Source organism: Sminthopsis crassicaudata, chromosome 3 (assembly GCF_048593235.1).
Source record: "Sminthopsis crassicaudata isolate SCR6 chromosome 3, ASM4859323v1, whole genome shotgun sequence".
NCBI lineage: Eukaryota > Metazoa > Chordata > Mammalia > Dasyuromorphia > Dasyuridae > Sminthopsis > Sminthopsis crassicaudata.
Window position 1 is genome coordinate 63,658,900 of NC_133619.1, and position 26,953 is coordinate 63,685,852.

At 33.3% G+C, this 26,953-nt stretch overlaps 1 protein-coding gene across 7 annotated transcripts in view; it reads left to right on the plus strand.

Moving 5' to 3' along the window:
* USP37 (ubiquitin specific peptidase 37) overlaps positions 1-25,345 on the plus strand; it is a 59,717-nt gene extending 34,372 nt beyond the window's left edge. For all 7 annotated transcript variants that reach the window (XM_074307617.1, XM_074307618.1, XM_074307619.1 and 4 more), the window contains 10 exons: positions 464-628; positions 2,571-2,636; positions 5,281-5,422; positions 6,914-7,169; positions 9,419-9,585; positions 19,341-19,401; positions 20,714-20,829; positions 21,354-21,423; positions 23,626-23,764; positions 24,367-25,345. In XM_074307617.1, the coding sequence (XP_074163718.1) occupies positions 464-628; positions 2,571-2,636; positions 5,281-5,422; positions 6,914-7,169; positions 9,419-9,585; positions 19,341-19,401; positions 20,714-20,829; positions 21,354-21,423; positions 23,626-23,764; positions 24,367-24,454 (1,270 nt within the window). In that variant the 3' untranslated portion in view covers positions 24,455-25,345. The remainder of the gene's footprint in view (positions 1-463; positions 629-2,570; positions 2,637-5,280; positions 5,423-6,913; positions 7,170-9,418; positions 9,586-19,340; positions 19,402-20,713; positions 20,830-21,353; positions 21,424-23,625; positions 23,765-24,366) is intronic.
* The last annotated feature ends 1,608 nt before the right edge of the window (positions 25,346-26,953 follow it).

The window sequence follows — 26,953 nt, forward strand, 5'->3', positions numbered from 1 at the left end:
TAAAAGAAAAATTTTTAAACAGGAAAACTATGTTTGCAGTTTTTTCCTTATCTGTTTCCTTCTTAGAAAAGGAATGTTGAAATATGGGTTAAAAGAGAAGTATTCTTACAAGTGCTAACTAAAGGGCTATTTTAAAACATTGAAAACTTAATCACAGGCTTTATAACAGATTGAAATGAACAAGTAAACATTTTAATCTAGTATCTTTTACCCGAACTTTAAAAAAAAAAAAAAAAAAAGCAAGTTTTTTAGTATTTTTTTCCTAAGATTCCTTTTTTCCCCATAATTCTTAAAGCACACTTAGCACTTGTATGAGTCAGAAAGAGGTAAATAAAACAGAATTATATGTTAGCCAGATAAATCTAGAAATTCCTCACTATATGTAGACTAGATTAAGCTGTTTTAGTTATACTCCAGATAGTTGCTTTCAATATGTATGAATTTATCATTATCTCTTTTCTAGGGTCCTTATTCTTCATCTGAAACGATACAGCTTCAATGTGGCCCTCTCACTCAACAACAAGGTTGGACAGCAAGTCGTTATTCCAAGATATTTAACTTTATCATCCCATTGCACTGAAAACACAAAACCTCCCCTTATTTTGGGTTGGAGTGCACATACAGCTATGTAAGTCCTTGGAAGAAAAATTCTCTCCATGCCCTTTTAGTGAGTCCAGTTCTAATCTATCTGGCACAGATGAAGCAGTGAAATAGAATCAATCCCAGAATAGTAGAAAGGGGTTTTGTGTTTGTTCTTGAAGGTAGTCTTGAAGAAGACTAAACAATCTTTTAGTTTTATCTATTTTATCTATTTAGTTTTTATTGGAGTATACTAAACAATCCAATAAAATAACAGAATGACAGATTAGAAAATAAAAGCTCACAATTGTTGTTGACAACAAAAACTTCCAAAAAGTAAATATATACACAAATTATAAAATGAGAAAATGTAATAAATTTACTATGTATACAGGAAATCAAAAAAAGCTGAAGTTGTACTCATTCTCAGACAAAGCAAAACAAAAAAATTTACAAAATATTAACAGATATAGAGGTAAGGAAAGAAATAGCAATATACTAATCTATATCTAGTTGTTTAAAACAACTCAATATCCTAATGGCATAGAATCCAAATTCACAAAGGAAAAATTAGCTGAATTGCCATGATATATTGTGCACAATATAAGGAGACTTTAATGTGCCATTTTTGTAGTTGGATCTAATAGATCAATAAAAGGGAAAATATAAACTTTAAAAAAATTGCTGGAGATATTAGAGATTAAAGACTCATGGCATTTCCTGATTGGGACACTAAAGAATATATTTGCTTCTTAATACTACATGGTTCTTGTACAAAAATTGCATATGTATTATAGAACAGAGAAATTGTGGATACATGTAAAGAAAAAGAAATACTAAACATGTCCTTTTGGGATCATAATGCATTAAAAACAGTAATCCATTCAGCAAGCACAAACAAAAGACAAAACTAAATAGAGACTTAATGAAAATCTCAATAATAATGAGTTAACGAACAGATCATAGAAACAACAAATAATTATGTGAAAGTTGTAATGGTGAGACAAAATATCAGAATTGAGATGCAGTTAAAGCATTCTCTGGAAAAAAATATATTCCTAAAACTATAAATTGGCAAAGTAGAAATGGAAAGTATTGAAATTAATATACATTTTTTAAAAATTAGAAACCAACGAATAAACACAAAAGTAGATATTTCAAAAATTAGATAAATTGAAAATCAAAATGGTTCTTTGAAAAGTGCCAGAAAATTGATAAATCTTTAGCTAATCTCATTAAAAAAGAGAATAGAAAATCAACTGATTCAGTTGCTGGACAACTCTGCTTTCTTTTTTGCATGGTAACTTGTTAGTAAGACTTTGGTTTAGAGTCCCAGAATGCTATCCGGCAGAGTGACCATAGGTGGCATAAGTGACCAAGTTTCTCAAGCAGGAAGAAGTGAACTAGTCTAAGATCAAAAAGCAAATCAGTGGCCATCCCTTGATGAGATGGTGTGGTGAAATAATATTTGGCATCCTGATAGGAGAGGCTGTTCAAGAAAGAGTTAGGAAAGTTATTTTGTTCATAGCCCTTCGGAGTTCTTCCTAGGACTGTCATATAAACTACTCTGTGCTGTCGATTTTTCCATGCTCCTTCTCTGCAGTGTGAGAAAAATAAAGAACAGTTGCAAGATTGTTCTCCTGTCACTTCCCCTTTGTATCTCCAGCATGTCCTCTCCTGTTTGTGACCTTTTAAAGTAATTTTTATCCACATTATTGCTTCATCTTGGCTGCCAATTGTGTCCAATTGTTATATTATTGAATTAGAAAGTATCTAATGATGTCATCTGTATTTGTCTCTCTGGTTCATTTAGTGGGTGATATATTTAATAGAATGCATCATTATATCCTCTGCTTGTCAAAGGTATTGATTTGTCAGGGATTAGAGACTCTAGTAAAGTGGCTTCAGAATAGAAGTAAAAAGTGGGGGGGAATTGTTTTCTGGAAATTGTAACTGCATATGTATATCTTTTGTGTTTAATTTTCTGATAGTTCTCGGCCATTAAAAGCATCCCAAATGGTGAATTCCTGCACCATCAGCACTTCTGCACCTTCAAGGTCAGTTTTATCTCCTGGGTACCTGGTGATTTTTGAGGATTTGACTTGTTCTGTTCTTCAACTCCCTTTTCTTCTTCTTCTTTTTTTTTTTTTTTTTTTGGCCATTTGTTTGGCATTTGACCTAGTGTAGAGCAAACTTTAATAAGGGGTTTAAAACAGGTCCTTGAGGTTCTGTTACAACCCTATGAGTATTTTAGATTTGATTGCTTTCTAGTTTGTGTCATGCTTGACTTAAAATTTAAGACTGCTTCAGAATTATTAATATAGTTTATAGATTTTTTAAAAGTAATATTTATATTGAATATATTATTTCTAAAATGTAGATTCAATTTTAAAAATTTCTAAATTTCATAAGATTTCTAAAATGTAAATACAAAATATATACATGCTCATATGCTAAAAGGAATTCTCAATTCAAATTTAATGTCATATCAGACCCAGACCTGCAGTGTGACTCTGGGGCTTGGTTTGCTCCTCTAATACGGAAATAACAGTAACTTCACTTTCTGTAGTAGTGTGAGAATCAAATTCAATGAAGCCCCTTATTAAAAAAAAAAAAAACTTCTTTATGAATTTAACTAAGTCATTGTTACTCTTAGTTTTCATGATTCATCTACTGAACTTGAGATATTTTGAGAATGATTAAGAAAGTACATTCTTGAGAAATACAGTGCTACAGGAATTTTTCTGCCTTTTCACAAAATCTTAAAAGGATAGGCCTGGCCAAGGCAAAGAAGCTTCCAATTCTTCCAAGAATTGGTTGAAATCTCCAATGTTAATATTTATTATATCTCTTGCTGTGAGTGACTTTATAAGTCAATAGTCTCACAGTTTAGACTAAATTTACAAAAGAGACTTTTTTGTTTTAGGGCATTGAAAACTGTCCTATGTTGCTTGGGAATTCCTATTTTCTTTTCTGTCATTTTTCAATGCAGTTAATACCAGGTGACATAAATGACTCAAGATCTGAAAGTGTTGTCCAGTGTACTTAGTTTAAGATAAACCAAAAGAAATATTCTTCCCCATTTCTTTAGAAAATGAGCAGGTAATTATGATGAATCATATGTTGAATTTTTCTTTAAAATATAGACAAGCTATAATTAATGAATTTAATAATTATTCATGAGATGTACTCTGTAGCATATCATTGTAATTGCCACAAAGAAATTACTTGATTGGACATTGTTATGTTTTGATCTGGTCCTCTGTTTACCATAGTTTTTTGTTCTGGAAGCTTGATTTTCTATCACAAGAGAAGAGATTAGGCCATGGCAAGCTACTCATGTTGATAAAACATTTAATAGACTTTACATAAGCCACTAAGAAACAGTCTCCTTCCTCAGCACAGTATTTACCTTGGATAAATTTGCTTGGAGATTTCCTTGGTGACCATGAAACCAGAGATACAGAATTGACATTGCTGATAGGTCATTTCTGTCCCAGTTTTATTAAAACTTGAAAGATTACAAATAGTGGATATTATTCTAACTAATAATACCTTTTGAATACCACCTCTTATAAAGTATTTGATGTGGCTGCAGGATTTTATATCTTTTTAAAAAATCTGTTTTGTGGGATATTATTCCGTCTTATTTCCTACTTATATGATTTTTTTTTCATTTATGGTTTATAATTTTAGTTTTGTCATTTCATTTTCTGTTTTGCTAGGGTAATATCTTTATGCTGATTCATAATTTTAAAAAATCTTTAGAGCATTTCCTTATTTCTTATTCAGCTTAATTTAGGTGCCCAGGATATTTAGAAGTAAAAATAAATCTTGTCATGATATCAGATAAATGAAATGTTTGAGCTAAGTAAATTTTCCATACAAGCTCTAAAACATTAAAACTTTTTTTCAGCCATATTTTTAAAAATCTTCCTAAAATATATTATATGTTTTCACACTATCTTAAACTAAATACACTGGATATAAATTTTGTTGTTGTTGTTGACATAGGTATATAACAGGATCACTTTTAGTTCTCTTATAGGGATCCCCTTGAGGGAGTTTGGCTTGACTGACCCTATATTAAATTATTCTAAGCTGATGTGTTTTTATAATTTTTTAGACTTTTCATTTTTTATATTAGCTATCACATATATATCCTCACTGCTGACAGTGTGTTACCTTGTTTCTAATTTTTTGCATTATTTAAATCACAATTTTTTGAGTGAGAATTTGAGTCACTTCAACCCTCTTTTGTGGTACAAAGTATCTGAATGATTGCTAGTTTCTCCCAAAGCCTCTTTTGCTTATTTCCTTAAGTGCATTTTAGATTCTTAAAATCTGACTTGGTAATAATTGTGATATTATTTAAAAGAGTGAGTGAATTATTCCATGCATAGTGTTATTGGATGTTTTCATTGAAATGAATCATTAGAAGAGAAAAAGACAAAAACTGGCTGATATATTTGCTAATAGCATTATATAATAAATGAACTTCCAAAGAAGTATTTTGGGAATGAAGCAAATGCATATAGATAGTCAGTTTTTAGCCAGATAATTTTCATTTAGTATAAATATAGTATATATTCTACAAGTTTTTTTGTGTTGAAAAACAGTTTCCTTTTTTATTAGCATTTGTTATGTTTGAAAAAGAATAGTAGGGATAAATAATTTATAATTTTTTTTTTTAATTTGCAGGAAATATACATTCAAATCTAAGAGCTCTTTAGGATTCTCCATTGATTCAGACAGTGAGGATGAGCTATTAAAACGTTCTGTGGCCCTTGGCCAGAGACTTTTTGATATGCCAAGCAAAGAGCAACAAGAAGACCTGGAAAAAGTAAGTGACTTGAATGAAAATGTCAGATAGAAATTTGTGTATGAGTTGTTATCACATTAAATCAACCATATAGTCTTCAAAATAAGGGTCCAGAAAATTGATGAGGCTAGATACAAAATTTTTGAAGAATGGAGAGTTTTCTTCCTGGCTTGCTCAATAATCTGTGTACAAATTGGTGACTTGGGCTCATAGAAACTAAGATGACAAAAGGATCTTCTGGGACATTTAAAACCAACCCTTTTATTTTAAAAAGCTGAGATCCAAAAAGTTTATGATTTTCTTAATAAATATGAATTGCTACCAGTTCTACGTACCTTTTACCATTTAGTCTTCCAGGAATCGTGAGCTTATTTTAAAATGTTTTATTTGTGAGAAAATCATAGTAAAAGAACTGAAAATATTCATTGAATCTGAGTTTTAAATTGTGACTAATGTGATCACAGATCAACCCCTAGTCAACAGTCATTTATAAACACCTGGGGCAGTTCTGTGCTAGATTCTGGGGATGCAAATAAAAAAAAATAAAAAATCTGTGCTCACCAGGAGCTCATGTCCTTTTTTCCTTTTCTTATTACAATGAAATATCATAATATTTACTCTGTGTAAGGCAACAGAAGAATAATCAAATGTTATGATTACTGAGTATGGGAAAAACAAGAATATTCAAAACAGCAGAATTTACTCATAAATTTTGAGCTATATATTTCTACAAATGTTTGTGTGTCCTTGGGTGGAGGTGCTATGCACTGAAAGAAACCTAAAAGGAAGACAATAAAAGTGGGAAAATTAATATTCTTTTAACTATTGAGTGTATGTTGATTATTGCTTATTGGCTAATTAAGCTTAAAGCATCTAAGAGGAATTTCTTAGAAATAAAGTTTTAGTATGATTTCTTAATGATTGCTGTATTTATAATCAATTTGAATCCATTTCCAAAAACATAATTTCACAAATACTGGTTGTGGGAAACATGGTTTTAGTTAACTAAAAGATCAATATGAATTAGTAGTGTATCATGACTTCCCAGAAACTGGAACACAGTCTATGTTAAGACCATTACCTTAACATTTGTCTAGAATATGGGATGTGATGGTTCCACTGTACTCTGTCCTAATCAGACCGCATTTGGAATATTGTGGTCAAGTCTGAGAAGCGAATTCTTCAACAGAGGCAGCAAGGATGGTTAGAAGTTTGGTTGAAAAAATTGGGAAACCTAAATTTGAAGACTTTGAAAGTATGGGACATGAAAATTCCTCAGGTTTTTATTCTGCTTGGGCCTGGAGAACACAACTAAGAATGATTAGTTACAGAGGCATAGGTTTAAGTCAAATGTAAGAAAAAACTTACAAACAATTGGAACTACCTAAATGATGATTATGAATTGCTTCAAATGTTTTAGTGAAAGGATTCCTATTTAGATATTTTTTTCTACTGGTTGACCTCCAGGTTTCTTGAAACTGTTTGGGTAATTTTGTGCCTTTCTCCCCATAGGGTTCAAAAAAGTGTAAAATGGAATCAGATAAATCAGAATTGGGAAATTCAGGATTTGATGGAATGAGTGAAGATGAACTTCTGGCAGCTGTCTTGGAGATAAGTAAGAAAGAAGCTTCATTGACTTTGGCTAATGAAGATGATGATAAACCTACCAGCAGTCCAGATACAGGGTTTGCAGAGGATGATATGCAAGATATGCCTGAAAATCTGGAATCTCTGGAGGCAGAAAAATCAAAAGCCCCCATTGAAGCTGGTAGGTTAAATAAAAATGAACATGTCTAATAATAAATGTAACTATAACTTACAAATTTAGTAATATTTTTAGTTGTGAGAGTAGTGTGGGTAACCATTTCTGAAGCATTCTCATCCTTTAAATGAACTTATTTTATTGACTTAGGAACTGTGTATGTGACTAAGCCCATTGGGATGCAATGAAATATATGCCTCTTTCTGGTATATATGGTTAATTCAGCAATATTATTTTGATTCATGAATACATTTGTGTGTTAGTGCATGTTTTAATTCTGTTTGGTCCTACTATTACCTCAAAAGTTCGTGTAAAATAAAACTTCTAGATGACCTTCATGTCCAGAGACCATTTTCTACCTTCATATTCCTGCACTTAAACTAGCTCCCTATTGGGAGGATAAAGGATGCTGGACAAGAGAGTCCAAGCAGAATTTGTTCTGTGACTCCTAATGCTCAGGGGAGTGCAGAACTGAGCTCTGTTTGCCTGGAACAATGATGTCTAGGTATTGCTTTTATTCTGATGGCCAACCTAGAAGTCAAGCTTCAGTCACCTAATTATTATAACTGGTATTAACTTTTAAGGTTCCTATTCAGAGCTTATTTTAAGTCTGTTTGCCCTATGTTTTCTGGTTCCTGGCTAAATTATCAGTCCATGCTGGTTTTTCTGGCATGAGTGGAATAGAATGATTCAAGACTAAATGAGCTAGCGGGAGTAGAATCTAAAATTAAAATTAGCAGTTTGCAAAGTAACTGATTCCTACTAGGTTTGAATGCTTTCCATATCTTCCACTTGACCTCTGGATAAATACGTGCCTTTATTGATATCAGCATCACAAATGGGTCTCTTTTGTAGGATTGTTAGAAAATTCTGAGTTTGAGGATGATTGTCTAGAAAATATATATTGAATTGGGTGTACTTGGTGTTGAAAATTTTTGCTGTGTGGAGATGTTGGTATTGGTCATCTCTCCACTAGCCCCCATATTGTAAGATCAACATGTAGGTTTTATGTTTTTGGTACCAAATTACAGGATGTGCATAACATGTTATCATGAGAATGCTATTTTTTTAACCATTCATATTTTGATTATTAATTATTTTCCACTAATATGAAATGTTTTATCAGAGATTGATCCATCAAAGGAGAACTGATAACCATGACCACTTAGAGCTTGTTAAATCTTAAATGTTAAATACCGAAATCTCTGGAAAGAAGAATCTCAGGGAACATCTGGATCTATGTGAATAGGGGGTGATGAGTATTATATAGAAAATGATCCACTTAGAATACAGTTATCACCATAATAAATATGAACATACATTAATTTTAAAATAATTCAGATGAATGAATTCAATTAGGAGAGGCTTCTAATAGCTTCTCTTCTCCTTTCCCCTAGGCAAGATCCATGTCTTTATGATTCAATTCATTGTCTAGTCTGGAATAAAATAAGGCCTGGAATAAGCCTAATCAACCAGATCTTCTCAAGACTTCAATAAATTCTCTATTTAGTCTTGTGTACCAGATATAGCATGAAACTACTTTTCCTTCAAATCATTTCCATATTTCAGATAATCAGATGAACTTGAATATGACATGAGTAAAATTAGTTAAAGTGATTAATTAAAAAATAAGTCAGTAGTATTAATATAGTTCTTATACATAGTTTAGTACATTCTTAGAAAACTAAAGTCTGTTATTATCACTCTTCTTTTTCATGAGGAAGCTTGAGGTTCCCAGAAGTCATGGGACTTGCCTTGATTTCAAACCTTTTGTTCATTCAATTCAGTAAAAATTTATTAAGCTCCTGATGTGCTGGTCACTGTGCTAAATGCTAAGGATACAAAAAGAGGCAAAAGACAGTAACATCTAAAGAGAAAGACTATTAAGTAGACAAACATATACAAAGTAATCTGTGTATTTCCTATTAAGTTCATCATTTTCCACTGGAAGGGTACAGTGCCTCTCTGGAAGTAAAAACTGATGAAAATTGTCCCTTTCATATGGATAAATCAGAATGATGAAATTGTTTTGTCCCAGGTTGTTGTTGTTTTTTTTTGTTTTGTTTTGTTTTGTTTTTTTTTGCTTTTGTAATAGCTTTTATGGCATTTGTTAAGAGAAATCACCTAGTGGGACTGAGGTTGGGACACTATGGGTGTCCATCTGGTCAAGAGACTTGCATTATGCTGGAAAATATTCAAATGGTGAACAAAGGAGAAAGACAGAAGTCTTGAATTCTGCTTTTTTGTTTCCTCAGGTCCTGCCAGTTTCACTGAGATCACAAAAGATTTTGATGAGAATAAAGAAAACAAAACTCCAGAAGGGTCTCAAGGGGAAGTTGACTGGCTCCAACAGTATGACATGGAGCGAGAGCGGGAGGAAGAAGAGCTCCAGCAGGCCCTTGCTCAGAGCCTCCAGGAGCAAGTGAGTTGCTTTGTCAGGCCCTTTCTGCTGCACCATCATAAGCTGTTTGGCAGTGTTTAAGCATTTTTAACATCATGCATTTGTAGTCTCGGTCACTTCCTCTGTGTGAACACCACACACTTGATTTTTAAATTTTATGTATTTATTTATTTATTTTCTGTCTAAGCATCAGATATTTAGGAAACTTTTCTAGTTTCCTAATGATAAAGAGGTTGTCTCACCAAGGATCACAGCTGTTTTATCAAGAGTGAAATTTAGAGGAGGTCTTCCTGATTCTTTGACTAACAGACTTTAGCTAGAGAAATATCCTACCTCTCTGCTAAAGTATATGTCTTTCTATTGTTTAGGTATAGCTTGTCTTTCCAAATACCAGTTAGAAGACAATTGTATTTTTCTAGTTCCCTTTCTTTTAAACAAGTGCCTCTTTTTTAGTGATTGGCTCTGTTATGTTTTATATTTGTCAAAACTAATGCAGTTTTGTTTTCTTTTTTTCTGAGGCTGGGGTTAAGTGACTTGCCCAGGGTCACACAGCTAGGAAGTGTTAAGTGTCTGAGACCAGATTTGAACTTGGGTCCTCCTGAATTCAGGGCTGGTGCTCTATCCACTGCATCACCTAGCTGCCCCAACTAATACAGTTTTAATTAGCATCTTAGTTATATTGCACCAGGAATCTGACTAGCTAATATTTTCTATATTGTCTCATTCAGCTGAGTTCTGAGTAAAATGGTACTGAAACTGAAATTTCTCTGAATAATCTGTTAAGCATTTAGAATACATTTATGATATTGTTGTTTGTTTTAATCCTAGGTAATCAAATTCAGGAAATTTCCTTGCAAGGTGTTCAAAAGCAACTGTTTATACTAATATATCATTGAATACATGCATATAAGTTAATAATAATTTATTTATCTAGTTCTTTATAGGGTTTGTATTACACCAATTATTAAAAATTCTGTGTCTTCAGCTTTCTGGTTTTAGAATAGAGTTGATGCTTTCAGTGATGAAAATTTTATTTTGCAAACATTTGATGATATCTTTCACAGATAGACTAATGAAAACAAAATTTAATTGCCCCTTTTATGTTTTGAGTTTCAGTTCTATTATTCTTCCTTCCTTCCTTTTCCCTGTCCCTGAAACAGTAAGTGGTTTGATATTGGTTATACATATACAGTCATGTAAAACATATTTTGTGGAAGAAAATGAAAAAAGGAATAAAAGTGGAAAAAAAAAAAAAAAGAATAGCTTGATCTGTATTCAGATACCACCAGTTCTTTCTCTAGAGGTAAAAAGCATTTTTCATCAGGAGTCCTTTGGGATTGTCTTGAATCATTGTTTCTGAGAATATCTAAGTCATTCATAGTTATTCATTGTACAATATTGCTGTTATTGTGCATGGTGTCCTCCTGATTCTGCTCATTTCACTTAGCATCTGTTCGTGTAAGTCTTTCCAGGTTTTTCTGAAACTGTCTTGCTTATCGTTTCTTATAGCATGGTAATATTCCTTTATAATCATATACCACAACATTCAATTATTCCCTAACAAAGCAAATTTTCTGCTACTTTAAATAAATGAATTGTAGTTGTAGCTCTGCTGGTTTAAGATAACAAATTTCATTTATTTAATTTTTTTATTTTATTAATTTTATAATTATACATTTTTTTGACAGTATATATGCATGAGTAATTTTTTTTTTATAACATTATCCCTTGTATTCATTTTTCCAGATTTTCCCCTCCTTCCCTCTACTCCCTCCCCTAGATGACAGGCAATCTCATACATTTTACATGTGTTACAGTATAACCTAGATATAATATATGTGTGTAAATCCAATTTTCTTGTTGCACATTAAGTATTGGATTCCGAAGGTATAAGACAGTAGTGCTAATATTTTACATTCACTTCCCAGTGTCCCTTCTCTGGGTGTAGTTGTTTCTGTCCATCATTGATCAACTGGAAGTGAGTTGGATAAGATAACAAATTTCCAGGGTTTAGAAAGCTAGAAGAAATCTTGAGATCTTTTTTTTTTTTTTTTTTTTTTTTTTTTTTTTTTTTTTTTTTTTTTTTTTTTTTGAGGCTGGGATTAAGTGACTTGCCCAGGGTCACACAGCTAGGAAGTATTAAGTGTCTGAGATCAAATTTGAACTGGGGTCCTCCTGAATTCAGGGTTGGTGCTCTATCCACTGCGCCACCTAGCTGCCCCTTGAGATCTTTTTTTAGGTAGGGTTTAAGAGGGTAAAAGACACCTTTAATTTTTTGTTCTGCCTTTCTCCCTTGCCACAAATAAGTGTGATTTTTTTTTTTCAACATTTTCAAGCAAGGCACATATTTTCAGAAAATAAAAGTTTAATGCAACAATAAAATATTACACAGGTATTTTCTTATCTGCTGAGTATGTTTTAATAGTCTAGTTGAGAAGGGTGTGTGAAACACTTAACATACACATTATTGTTTCATGATAAACACATTAAAGAGTTCTTGTGAAATCTGTAAAAAATCATAACTATCCAGCAGAGAGGTCTTGGAATTCTTCATGGATCAGTTAAATATCTTAGCAAAATCACAAAATTAATCTCATAGTTTCTTTCATGAAGAAACTACTACCAACATTTCAAGGAAATAATCCCTACTGCTCTTGGTGAATTAAAATTTCTTGAAGAGAATTTGTTAGAAGGAACATTAAGCCATTCAAGCATTTTTTTCTCCCTTTTACTTTAACTGCAGCCCCCAGATTAGGGGGAGGGGAGACAAAACTGCTGCAACACATAAGCATATTCAAGTAAAGCAAGTTTCCATAATGACCTTGTGCAGAAATGTCTGCCTCCTTTTGCATGTTAGTCTATCTCCTCCCTTTCAGGAGATGTGAACATGCCTCATCATTGATTTTCAAGAATCATGAGTGATCACTGTGTTGGTTATAGAGTTCTTCAAGTCTTTTAGAATTGATCATTTTTGCAATGTTGATGTTATAGTATAAATTGCTCTGGTTCTTTATTTCTTTATTTATTTTTAATCATCAAGGCTGTATTTAACAACATAGTAAAAACAAAAGTAAGATAACAGGAAAATATCTTTGGAAGTCAATAAGGTTACAGAACTTAGCACTATATTTTAATAGCAATTGATTCAAATCCCATTAAAAAGATAAAACATGACTTTGTATGTTTGATGCTTCTAGTTTGTAAAAATAAAATTTCTTTAATGTTACATACTTTTGTTTACTTTTTTCTTTACATATTTAAAATATATATGCAAAATCAGAAAACCAAAATTCTCCCATTGGCCATGTCCAAAGAATATGTTTCAATTTGTATCCTGAGACCTTACCTGTCAGGGGATAGGTAGTCTTCTGGAATTGTGATTAGGCTTTCTATTGCCCTTAAATCTTTCAAAATTTTTTGTTTTCACAGTGTTCTTATTATATAAATTAGTGTTCTGCTTCACTTTATTTTACAGTGGTTCAAACAGGTCTCTTCCTAGATTTCTTTGAAACTGTTTCCTTCTTCATAGAAAATAATAGTTTTCTATTTTCATATTCCATTTTTTGTTCATCATTCTCCAGTTGATTAATATCCCTTAGTTTCTGTTTTTCTTTTGCCACCACGGAAAAGAATTGCTATAAATATTTTTGTACATATCAGTCCTTTTCCTCTTTGATCTTTTTGAGTAACAGTATACACTGTTTAATAGCTTTGGGGCATAGTTTTAAATTACTTTCTGGGATGACTGGACTAGTTTATCCACTAGTAGTATATTAGTGAGTTCGTTTTCCCACAGCTTCTCCAGCATTTTCCCTTTTCGGTCTGATGGATACGAGTGATCTAGAGCATTTTTTCATATGCCTATTAATAATTTGGATTTTTTTCCTTTAAAATTGCCTATTCATATCATATCATATTATATTTAATTGAGGAATGACTCACATTCTTATAAATTTAAATCAGTTCCCTAGATTATTTTAGGAATGATACTTGCTACAGAGAATCTTTCCCCGGTTTTATCTACTTCTCTTCTAAGTTTAACTTCATTGCTTGTTGTCTGAAAGCTTTAGTTTTATGTAATCAGAATGACCAAACAAGAGGGAGACTCTTCTTTGACTGTCTTTCTCCCTTGTTTGTTTATGAACTCTTCCACTATCAATAGATCCAAAAGATCCAAATTCTTCCTTGCTCTTCGAATTTATTTAATGTCACTCTTTATGTCTAAGTCATATGCTTATTTGAAACTTATCTTGTATAAAATGTGATGTTCATCTACATCTAGCATTTCCAATTTTCCAAAAAAATTTTGTTCAGTAGTGAGTTCTTATGCAAATAACTTGGAATCTTTGAGTTTATAAAACACTGCTTCTTCTGTATGTTGTACGTTTATTTTACTGATGAATTTCATTATTTCATGAGAACTAAACCTGGGTCAGTGGAACTGGTGCTTGACACCTAAATAGGGCATTGGAGAGAATAGAGAGAATGTGGAACCTGGAGTAGGAAAGAACTATGTTCAAATCCAGCCTTAGACACTTCATAAGTGTGACCCCTAGGAAGTCAAATTAACTTCTACCCACCTAGGTATTGTAAATTGTAAAATGGAAATAATGACAGCACCTACTTAAAAGATTGTGAGAATCAAATGAAATAATATTTGTATAATACTTAGTAGACATTATATTAAAAGTTTGTTTCTTTCCTTATGTTTTTTAACTGCTGTTTTCCCACATATCTGTTCCCTAATTTGTTTTGATGACTTTTACTTTATAGTATAATTTGATATATAGTATTGCTAGGCCTCTTTCCTTCTCTCTTTCTTTTCATTATTTCCCTTTTCTTTCTTCAGATTAATTTTGTTATTATTTTCTACCCATATAAAATAATCCTTTGTTGTTTTGATATGGCACTGTAAAAAGAAATTTAAGTAGTAGTTTTATTTTTATTATATTGACTCCTACCTACCCATGAGCACTTAATATTTTTCCAATTATTTAAAACTATGGGTGTAAGGAATAGTTTTATATATATATATATATATATATTCATATAGTTTCTGTTTATGTATTTTCTTGGCACAAACTTTCAAGAATTCTATATTTCTGTCATTAGTTATTTTAAATAAAATGAAATTTCTTTTTCTTTCTCTTCCTTCTAGACTTTGTTGGTAACATACAGAAATAGTGATTATTTGTGAGTTTATTTTTATAACCTGCAACTTATTGAAATTATTGTTGCAGTTAATTTTTTAGTTAACTTTTGCTCAACAATCTGCAGAAATGAAGGTGATTTCGTTTCCTCTTTGCATAGACTTATTCTCCTAGGTTCTTTATCTTATCGTTCTAGCTAATGCATGTTTATTATTTGTGATTTTCTGCATTCATTCATGAAGTTTTTATATGCTAGTGCATGGCATTTTTGTAATAGTGCCATGGATATCTGGGTAATCTATGTATTCCTTTCTGTTATTATTCAGTAATTATACTAATTTTCCTAAACTATTCAGAGCCTTAATTTGATGGGTTCTTTTTGTTAGATTTATCTAGATGTTAAAGGTTTTCCTTTGTATTAGTTTTATTGTCTATTTCTCCCTTTAGCTTGTTTAACTTTTCCTTTAAGTATTTAGATGCTATGCCATTTGATAGATATTTAGTATTGATATTCGTAGTCTATGATATCACTGAGTATAGTGTAGTCTCCCTGCTTAACTTTTAATTAAATTTATTTTTTGCAGTTAGTTCATTTGAGTTCGTGATTGCTGTCTTTTTAACTGTAGCTGAAGCACAATAGATTTTGCTTCTTCCCTTTAAAAAGAAGATATTGTAGAGGAGTATTGTGTTTGGCACCAGAGTTCTGAGTATACTGCTCCCCATCTATCTTCTCTTTCCCTGATTTGGATCCCAATCACATGTTCTCATCTTTTCCTTTTAAACTTCACTTTGGTATTTGTTCTCCTTGCTTAGGTTTTGGGTTTTGGTTTTATTTATTTTTAGAACTTTTTGTTTAAAAAAAAAAAAATGAAATGAGCAAGACCCAGAGATCATTATATACTTCAACAACAATACTGTATGATGATCAATTCTGATGGACGTGGCCCTCTCCAACAATGAGATGAACCAAATCAGTTCCAATAGAGCAGTATTGAACTGAACCAGCTACACCCAGCAAAAGAACTCTGGAAGATGACTATGAACCACTATATAGAATTTCCAATCCCTCTAATTTTGTCCGCCTGCATTTTGGATTTCCTTCACAGGCTAAATGTACACTATTTCAAAGTCCAGTTCTTTTTGTTCAGCAAAACAACTGTTTGTTCATGTATATATATGTGGTATTTAATTTATACTCTAACATATTTAACATGTATTGGTTGACCTGCCATCTGGGGGTGGAGGGAAGGAGGGGAAAAATTGGAACAAATGGTTTGGTAAATGTCAATGTTGTAAAATTACCCATGCAAATATCTGGTAAATAAAAACTATTAATTTAAAAAAAAAAAAAAAAAGGTAAGTTCTTCCTGACCTTCCCTTTCTATTTGGATGTAATGTACTTGTGCACCCAACTCTGCATATGTGTGTATTTTGCAGGGTTTTTTTGCAGCACTCTTCATCTCTTCATCAGGAATGCTTAGAAGTCCCCTGTTTCATTAAAGATTTATTTTTCCCTCTGTAGAATTATACTCAGTTTTGCTGCATAAATTATTCTTATTGTTAGCCTGGGTTTTTGTTCTCTGGATTATTATATTACAGAATCTCTGCTCCTTTATTGTAGTGCCTGCAAAATACCTTACGTGATGCTGTAGCAATTCTGTACTTGAATTCTTTTGGGAGGGAAAGGGCCATTTTTTTTTTTAAGCTTTTTATTTTCAAAACATATGCATGGATAATTCTTCAACATTAACCCTTGCAAAACCTTGTATTCTAATTTTCCCCCCTTCCCTAGGTGGCAAGTAATCCAATATGTGTTAAACATGATAGAAATATATGTTAAATCCAATATATGCATACTTACTATCTTGCTGCACAAGAAAAATCAAATCAAACTGGAGAAAAAAAATGAGAAAAAATAAAATGCAAGCAAATAACAAAAAGAGTGAAAATGTTATGTTGTGAACCACACTCAGTTTCCACAGTTCTCTCTCTGGGTGTAGATGGCTCTCTTCATCACAAGATCATTGGAAGTGATATGAATCATCTCATTGTTGAAAAGAGCCACATTCGTCAGAATTGATTATTGTATAATCTTGTTGTTGACATTGTACTTGTACTTGAATTCTTTCTGGCAACTTGCAATATTTTTTCCTTGACCTGAAAGCTCTGCGTTTTGATTATAATGTTCTTGAGAATTTTCATTTGGGGTTTTTGTTTTTGTTTTTGTTTTTTCCAGTAGATGAGCAGTATACTATTTCTTTTAGTCCTCATCAAATTTGAACAATTTTCTTTTGTGATTTCTCAAAATGATATTTTAGTCTCCTTTTTGATTTTGGCTATCATAAAAGTTATCCAGTGATTCTTAAATTCTCTCTCCTTGTTCTATTTTTCAAGTTAATTTTTTAAAATAATGATGAAATATTCTATGCTGGCTTTTTTTTTTTTTTTCCAGTCTTTTGACTTTAATACTTGTATTTTATCCATTCTGATTTTCAGGTAGTATGTTGTTTGAGAAAAGTGGGTATTTTTTATGCCAAGTTAATAATTCCCTTTCTAATTCTTTAGTAATTTTCATTCATTTTCCCACCTCTCCTCTGATGTCCTCATTTATAAAGTATTTTAAAACTCTTATTTACATTCTTTACAAGTTGAACTTACAGCCAAGTTATATTCTTATTTGAGGTTTTGCCTATAGAGATGGTGAAGTAATTTTCTTTTAGATTCTTGAGTATCCCTAGCTCATTGTGGTGGGATTCTTTGGGAGTGTGGGTGGGGGTGGCAGTGAACTAGCATTTATTAAGCTACTCTTAAGTCAGGAAGTATGCCAGACTTTAGTTTTCCCATTCTTCCAGCCTTATTTCCTGATTTTTTATTATGTTCATGTCAGATTATGCACATGTTATAGAGCAGGGATTCTCAAACTATGGCCCGTGGGCCAGATGCGGCCCACTGAGGACGTTTATGCAGCCGCCGGGTTTTGGCAAATAGGCTGAGGGGCAAAGACAGAGTGAGGTTTTGTTTTTACTATAGTCCAGCCCTCCCACAACAGTCTGAGGAACAGTGAACTGGCCCCCTATTTAAAAAGTTTGAGGACCACTGTTATAGAACATATCTGTGTCATACTTGGTCCCATTTTGCATCCTGCTGCTGCTCTTCTCTGGTATTGTGTTTTGTATTTTACCAAGACCTTGGTGGATAGTTCAGGCTGGGGACCTGCAAGCTTTCATTGACCCCAGAGTGAATTCTGAGTGCTGCCTTTCTAGTTTGAACTCTTCAAACTTCCTTACCTAGATTTGGGTGTGAGCATCATCACTGTGAATTTGCTCCAATTGGATCTCTAATAGAATGCTAATGGTCTCAGTCTCTGTCCATCATTTGAGAAGCAGGGTTGTTTTTTTTTTTTGTTTTGTTTTGTTTTTGAGGGGCAGCAGGGAGAACAGGTGTATGTGTAGAGATCTGTGTTTCACAACATGACTTTTATGGAAATGTTTTGCATGAGTTTCATGTATGCTTTCTCAGTGGTGGGGAGGAGGAGAAGAAGGGAGGAAATCTGGAACTTAAAATTTTAAAAACAAACATTAAAATTGTTTTATATGTAACTGGGGAGAAAAACTAAAATGTCAAGTATATTCATGAATTTATACCCCTTTGGGCACAGATCATATCTTTTGATCATTTATCAATTGGGGCATGGCTCTTAAAAATACTAAATAATGAGGTGGGAGAAATAGCTGTGGGGAGAGAGCTGGATTTGTTTTAAAAATTGTTTTCTTTTTCTGCTTATACATGTACATTAATTTTTTAAAAATACATATTTCTTCATGAATCATATTGAGAGAAAAAAATCAGAACAAAAGAGAAAAGCATATATAGATTTACTACATTCAGTCTCCAAAGAACTGGATTTGTACTCCTTTTTCCCACTCTGTCATATACTCTGTTTCAAATCATTTTTAGTTAAGTTTGCATTCTATTAGGAAATGATTGGAGTAGTTAGGTAGTATGACAGAATGTCAGGCCTGGAATCAGGAAGACTCATCTCTCAGATTCTAGTCTGGCCTTGGACAGGTATTAGCTGTGTGTCCTCAGGCAAGTCACTTACTCCTTCTTGCCTCAGTCTCATTGTAAAACGAGCTGGAAAGGGAATGGCGAAGGACTCCAGTAACTTTGCTAAGAAAACCCCAAATGGGATCATAAAGAAATATTTCTGAAACTACTGGACATCACCAAAAAAGGATTGAATTTGAATGTTGGGATTTAGGGTCAAACCCAGTATGTTGAGGGGAAAAAGTATGTTCTCTTTGTCAATTCCTTCAAGAGTTGATTATGATGTTCTTTTAATTAATAATACAAAGGAAAACGAAACAGTATAAGAGACTTTGCTTTATTCTAAACATGAGAATACTGAATTTGTAATTGAGTTTTATTTCAGTCTCTTTATTACTGAGAATTGAACTCTTTCAAGATAATGAGCATTCCGTCATGTAGAACAGATTCTAACATGCACTGTATTTCTTTTAGAAACCAGAATAGATCTGCTTCAGTGGGGAAAAGAGGGTGAGTGAGAGTGGGAAATGATAAATGCTAAACTTTTTAAATGAACTAGATTTTGTGCTTCTCTTTTAGGAGGCCCGAGAACAGAAAGAAGATGATGACCTCAAAAGAGCCACAGAATTAAGTCTTCAAGGTATGTGCTATATTTATTTTTACCTACATTTTAAAGAAAATAGCTTTCCTTTTATGCATGCTCCTTATTGGAAAACCCATTGACAAATGTTTGTCATTTCATTTTCAAATGTTTAAAAACATAATTTTATTTGATATGTTATGCCAGTCAATTCAGAAATTTGTATGAATTGCTGTCCTTTAGTGAAATGTTTCCTTGTTAAAGAAATTTCATTTCATTTAAGGTTAAATTAAAGGATCCTAGGATTTTGTATACACTTGGTATTCCATTTTTAAAGTTTTTATAAAGTTTATAAACTTTATAAAGTTAAAAATAACTTTATGAATTATTTATAATTACCACTAATCTTGCCCTAAGTATCCACAGTAAATCATTTTTTTAAGTGTTTTTGTCGTCTTATAGATGGATAGCTACATAAATTGAAATAAATCCAGAATATAGTATTTTAATTCTGTGCTTAGACTAAATTTTGTTCAGATATGACCCATCTGAGTGGAACTCGTATACATTTTCATTATGCCATGTGCTTATTCTCTACTCATTGCAGAGACCAGATAGAGGCTTTTGTTATTCTTATATCTGTCTATTATTTAATCTGTTCTGAGAAATATTTAAACTATGAATCTTTGGGTGAGTAAGAGGGATAAATCTAACCATTTAATACAGTATTACTTGGAAATCAGAAAATTTGAGAAGCTATATTCTTTTGGGGAGTGACTATGCTTGTTCTAAATGTTAACCCCACCACTTCCAGGAATGGTATGTTACCACAGAATTAAGACTCTTTGGGGCTTTTTGTTTTGTTTTCAATTGGCTACCCAGTCATTGTGAGTGAGTGGTTTTAATTTTTCAAAGTGCTTTTCATTATGAACTCTTAAATAGTCCAATAATAAATAGCTTAAACTCACAATCCTACCCAATTTTAGTGGGTATTATGTTATAATTCTCATGTTCTGTTGGCATAAAGGGGAAAAGGGTAACATGCAGATTTGACACACAATCCTGGAAGAAGCTTCATCAGACATAAAGTTCTGTTTTCTCTTTTCTTTCTTTTCTTGTGAGTATTATATCCTGGACCCTTCATAAGATATATGTTGTGTATCTTTCTGATTTAAAGAATTTGAAAAATGTTTCTTTTACCACTTGTGAGGTAACTAATAAGGTATGACTTCATTGAAATCTCATTGTTTTTATATCATATTTTGGCTTGGGATGCTTCACTATAGAATCCAAACTTTCTTCCATTCTTTCTGATTGAGTCTCTTAGCCTCTTTGCCAATGGTACTTATCTGTCCTTGTTTATACCTTTTAGAGTTTAATAACTCCTTTCTGGATGGAATGGGTTCTGATGATGACTCTGGAAATGAAGATGTTTTTGATATGGAGTACACAGAAGCTGAAGCAGAGGAGTTGAAGAGAAATGCTGAGGTGAGAACTTGGGCTTCTCTTCATCTTCCCTTTCCCTCCCCACTCCTCCCCCCCAAAAAAAAAGAGGTTGGAGTCAAAAATAAGTATTAATCTTTTTGGTATATACTCAATGAGAACTGAGCAATATGGCACTTTGAGACATGTAACTATAAATTGTTACTTTCAATCAGGACAGATGTCCTTGTAAAAATTCTGTTTTCTTTTTTTCTCCCAGCAAAATATTGGTTCAGGCCAATAGATAATGACAATTTGATAACTAACTAACACTAAGGCATTTTGTTGTTCTTGGGTTCAGTATCTTTTACATGGCATGCACATAATAGCTGCTAACTGGATTTAATTGATATTATATATTCACTTTATATATAGATAGATACATAGTGTGTAAAGTACTCATGGTTGACTATAGTTTGAAGATTACCAAGTTTTATGGTTTACATATATCCACTTTGATGTTCAATCTTAGATTTAATATTTATTTTAGATACAGAAGTAAAGCCTCACATTCCCTTGTGTTTTTTTAGACAGGAAATCTTCCTCATTCTTATCGACTCATCAGTGTTGTCAGCCATATTGGAAGTACATCTTCTTCAGGTAAAAGATTATTTGAGCTTTCATATGGTAGAAGTATGTATCTTAGTGTATACCTTGTCTGGCTTCTCTAGTCAGCTAGTTCTTTGACTATGAGGAGTACTTCCTGAATTAAAGTTGAAAAGTCTCTAATGTTTTCCTTGAGTACAAAATGGAGATGGTCTTTGTGAAGATGAAATGAAATAATTTGCGTAAAGTGCTTTGAGCACTTTTTGTTACATAGACTAGTCATAATGTAGTTAAATGAATTGAGAACTGATTGGAAAACTAAACTTGTCATTAATAGTATATATTTGTTTATCAGATATGGAGAATGACTGGCCTGCAAAATTATTTGCTAAGATAACTGCAGGTAATGGTGAGCTGAGAGCTAGTTACAACAACCTCCCACTGCTTGAGTTCTCTAAGTTGATAATTAGATTATATTAGATTGTTCCCCAAAGTGTCCTTGATCCTGCCTTGTTCAACGTTTTTATAACTTAGGTGAAGAATTCTTGCTTTTCAAATTCATAGGTAAACAGACTTATGGACAATAGCTAATTTGTTCATGTGAATTAAGAGCCATAAAGATTTAATAAATTAGAATGCTAGACTGAATTTAATAAGCTAATTCCATTTAATTTTTTAAAAATCAATTTCATCAATATGGAATTGGGAAGGTATGGCTAAATAGTAGTTCCTTTGGGGGGAAAAATCGGGAAAATGGGAATAGGGGATTCAGTTCATAGTTCAAGGTGAATATAAGTTAGCAGTATGATATGGCAACTTAGGAAATTGTTTCAGGGTTCATTGAGAAAGCACTGTATCCAAAAGAGGCTGATAATAATTCTATTTTCTTCTGCCATGGTCAAACCCCACAGCTGAAGTGCTGTAGTCAGGGAAAAATGTATAGAGCATGATATTCATCAATGATATTTTATTTTATTTTTCCAAACTCACGCAAAGATAGTTTTCAACATTGATTTCTGCAAGACTTTTTCAATTTTTCTCTTTTTTCCCTCCCCTCATTCAAGACAGCAAGCAATCTAAATTCTTTTAAACATGTTTCCATATTTGTCAGAGAATGGTATTCATCAATCAGTAATTTGGTCTGGAGAAAAGAAGACTTGGGAGCTGTGGAATCATCTTCAAGTATTTGAAGGGGCTTTGAATTGAAAAGGAAATAGACTTATTCAATAATACCAGGATTAATGAGTGCAAGTAGTAGAGACAAAGTTAGGTTTGATGGAAGGGGAAAAACTTTCCTAACCATTAGAGAGATCTAAAAGCATAATGGGCTGCCTTAGGAAATAATGGGTTTCTACCCCTATGGAAGTCTACAGACCAAGATAGGATGACATTTATTAGGAATGTATGAGGAAAGGAGTCTCAATAAGATTGAGTTGGCTGTTCCACTTTAATAGTCTGTGCTTTTCTAAAGTACATATAGAAAGAGGTGTGTGTCTGTGATGAGAGAGAGACTAAAATTGATATAGAAATTGTGAGATTGCTCAAACATTCATCCATAAAATATTACCTTCTCTAAAATCTAGTGGCTATAGGTAAATTGATATAAGTTTCAAAATATATGTATGAAGTCCTTCAGCATATCACACAGATCTTCTCTAGAAGATTTATGGAACTCATGGACTAGATTCACATAGAATGAGGAATAATAGATTGCAATCTGTGTCGATTAAAAAAAAAAGTACTGGGGGCCACCAGGTGGCGCAGTGGATAGAGCATCAGCCCTGAATTCAGGAGGACCCGAGTTCAAATCTGGTCTCAGACACTTAACACTTCCTAGCTGTGTGATCCTGGGCAAGTCACTTAACTCCAGCCTCAGAAAAAAAGGAAAAAAAAGAGTACCAATAAAATGAAATCACAAATTGATTGAAGTTTACAGGAATTTTTCGTGTTGATATACTTCTATATATTACATCTTGCAAAGGGGGCAGTTTCTAGAAGCTCTCTATAACAATGAAATCAAAAGTTCATCCCCTTCCTTTAGGAAGTCTCAGTTCTATTGAGAAAATAATTGCTTTGGGTCAGTAGTTGGAGCAATTGATAGAGCACCAGCCCTGAAGTCAAGAGGACCTGAGTTCAAATCTGGTCTTAGATGCTTAATATGTCCCAGCTGTGTGACCTGGGCAAGTCATTTAACCCCAATTGCCTCAGCAAAAAAAAATAAAATAAAATAATTGCTTATTTTTTCATTTGTTTTAGGTCATTACATTAGTGATGTGTACGACATTAAGAAGCAGACCTGGTTCACTTACAATGACCTGGAGGTGTCTAAAATCCAAGAGACCTCTGTTCAGAGTGATAGAGACCGGAGTGGTTACATCTTCTTTTATATGCACAAGTAAGAGTTTGGCCCAACAAGGATTCACAAGCCAAAAATTGCCTCTTTTTTTTTTTTTTTTTTTTTTCTTTATCTGGGAGTAAAATAATCAAATGTTTTTGCCATTTTGAGTTTTCATTACTTAATTTTTTTCTCACATTGTTGATCTTTAGGAAGTAATACAGTGGGTGGTTTCTGGAATGTAGCCTCCCATACTTGGTGATCTCTCACTGGGAATAAGAAAGATCCAACTATAAGCTTTTTTCTTTCTTCCCTTCTAAATGTGCCAGAGAAGTTCTCTGAATTCAGATATTTAGTGATTTCTGAGACCCATTGATCTACGATTTGTGTATGTTGGGGATTGATTATATATCATTTTAAAACAGTAACTCTAGCCAAGGTTCTCTGAAAATTTATAGGTACTAATAGCAAATTGTTATAAGGACCTGGATTGTTATTTCAAACCAGGATGAGGGTTGAAAGAAGAGGCTGTTTTTTTTTTCTGAGAGAATAACCACTAAACAGTCATCATTCTTATAGTTAGCTCTGCACTTACATTTGGTATCTCATTTTTCTCTACCGATTTGTGATTCTTTTTATTGATTTCCCCCTTCCTCTTCTAGAGATATCTTTGATGAGCTGCTGGAAACAGAAAAGGCCTCCCAGCTGCTTAGCATGGAGGCCGGGCGGATCACCCGGCCAGCACTGTGAGGAGCCCACTCCCAGGTGTGGGGGCATCTGTGTGTGCACACGACTGTCTCGTTTTTGTGTTTTTTCCACCTGAGAATTCTGAACTTAGAACTGACACAGGAGTGACAAACAGCTCAGGGCCAAACCAAAACATAGAAAGCTTCAAACCAGGGAAGTTCTTCATGCATGGAAATCCTTGAACCTCACACCTGCAGCTGATCAGCCTTCTCTCCAAGAGCAGAGTGGAGCTTTCTGTAGTTCCAGGAATCTAGACACACACACACACACACACACACACGTACATATGTACGTACACACATAAACATTCACACACAGCTACATACACACTCACGCTCTGATACGTACACCTGTGTGTACATGTGTGTTTGTATATATTGGACAGAATGGAGCCTTAATGAGTTGGAATGAGCCACAAGACTTTGTTTGCTCGGAATTCGTAGCATAGTTGGTATGGAGAAGAAATGGAAGAAAGTGACAGGGGGATTTTCAAGTTCATTCAACTGGGAAACGGGTGAAGAAACCACCTGTATCACTTGCCATTTGTGTATTTTTATGCCCTTCATGAGCAGTTTGAGCAATAGTTTATAACTTTGAGTGTATGTTTCATTAGTAAAGTTCACTGGAACCCCAACTTTCCACAAACACTAATGATAGTTCTTCCGGCTAAGAGGGATGTTTCTGTCATTTGAGATGAAGCATGTTTTGGTTATTTAATTATCATTATTTCATGGGTTTGTAACTCCTCTACAGTTTACATGCAGTTCTAGGAAATGAAATGTTGGTGCTGAGGAATGTGTTGTAACATTTTCATCATCCTTCACAGTTTTTGCTCATTGTATGCTTTGTGCGTTTAAAAAAAAACAAAAACAAAAAAACAAGTTTTAATTCACACAGTGTATTCCTTTATTCAGTCAGCATTTGTTCTTGTTACTGGCTTCCTTTCATTTATTCCAATATCGTTCCCACTTGAGATTAGACACCAATTATTTCAGGCTGCTTCTTGAGTTAGCCAAAGCATCCTATAAAAATTGGGCAAAAATGTTGCCCCAAATGGGATCCATTGACAGATAATCTTTGAAAGGTTCCTCATCTTTCTCATTCCCAGATATCAAAAGGTGTTCTTTATTCTGGACTACTTACCCTACCCCAAATGTAAAAATAAGTGTGTATTGGGACAGGGCTTAAACATTTAAAACCATTTAGTCTCTTGATGCATTTCTAAGAAGAATTGAAGTGAGGATGATTTGGGGGAGTCCCAGTCACTGTAAAGTTTAGTGAATTGATGTTCTCATCTGCTTGAGGTCGAGGATAAATATGATTGAAAAACTAAGCACTCTACATTTCAATAATTGCTCAAATGACATAAAGCAGATTGGTTAAACAACTTGAGAAACCGTATAAAGGATGATTTTTTTTTTTTTGGTAGGTAAAATTCTGTAACAACTAATTCTGAGAGCTTGGCTCCATTATTAGACTCCCATGCAGCTTGGTGTCATGAAGCAAAATTTGATATTTGTCTCATTCCTTTATTACAGAGAAATGTGTTAAGAACTGTAGGCTCTGAATTTGGGCCAGGTTACAGTTTTAATATCTTATGAAAATATGGAAGGTTTTTTTCTTTAAAACTACTTTCTCATATTGGTGTCAAGGCTGGTTGTCATCAGTCTCTTGAGAGGGAAGCAGGCAGGGGAGAACTGTGGATTTTTTTTTTTTAAACCACTATTCATAAACTTAAACTAAATTAATGGGGTGGAGGCTGGATATCTTTTCCTTTGAAGAGCCTTCAGCATTACAGACATAGCTTTGTTCTGCATTCTGCTCTGTAAGCGAAGCCTCTTCTTACCTGGATTGTTTTATATTGTGACAACCACAAACAAGAAATGCTTTTGACCTTTCTCTATATCACATGCACTGCTGTATTGTTGGCGAGAGAAATCTAAGGGAAAAGCTTACTTTAATATAGGTTTTGTTTGTTTTGCAACATTTCCAACAAAAAAACCTTTAAGAAAAATAAAGGTAAAACAAGTCTTACAGTAAATGAATTAACTGATTGTAGCATTCCTCTACTCTCCTTCCCCATCCCCAGTCATTTTGAGTGCAGCACTAAAGGAAACCTGAATGAATTTAAAGACAATTCACAGGGAGTGGTTACATTTGGAGTCAGGAACAGCAGGAAGTTGTCACAGGAGCAGAAAGGAAATTCTCCAGGTGGGCTGAAAAGTTAGCCTACATTGAGTTAATGTAATTGGAAGCATGATTTGATGGGGTCTTCTCCCTCATTCTTAGTATGTTGGAGCTCTTTCTCTCCTATTGAATATATTGACTCTTCTACTATTGTTAGGTCTTGGCATCTGGGGGCTTCACTTCTGACAGACATGTCCATTTAAGTGACTTCATTAATTCTCCTTTCTCTGTTTTACTCTTCCACCAGAGTCTCTTCTCAGTTTAGTTTAATGTGGAAATTCTGACTACAAATTGGAATTTCAGCTTGATTTTGTT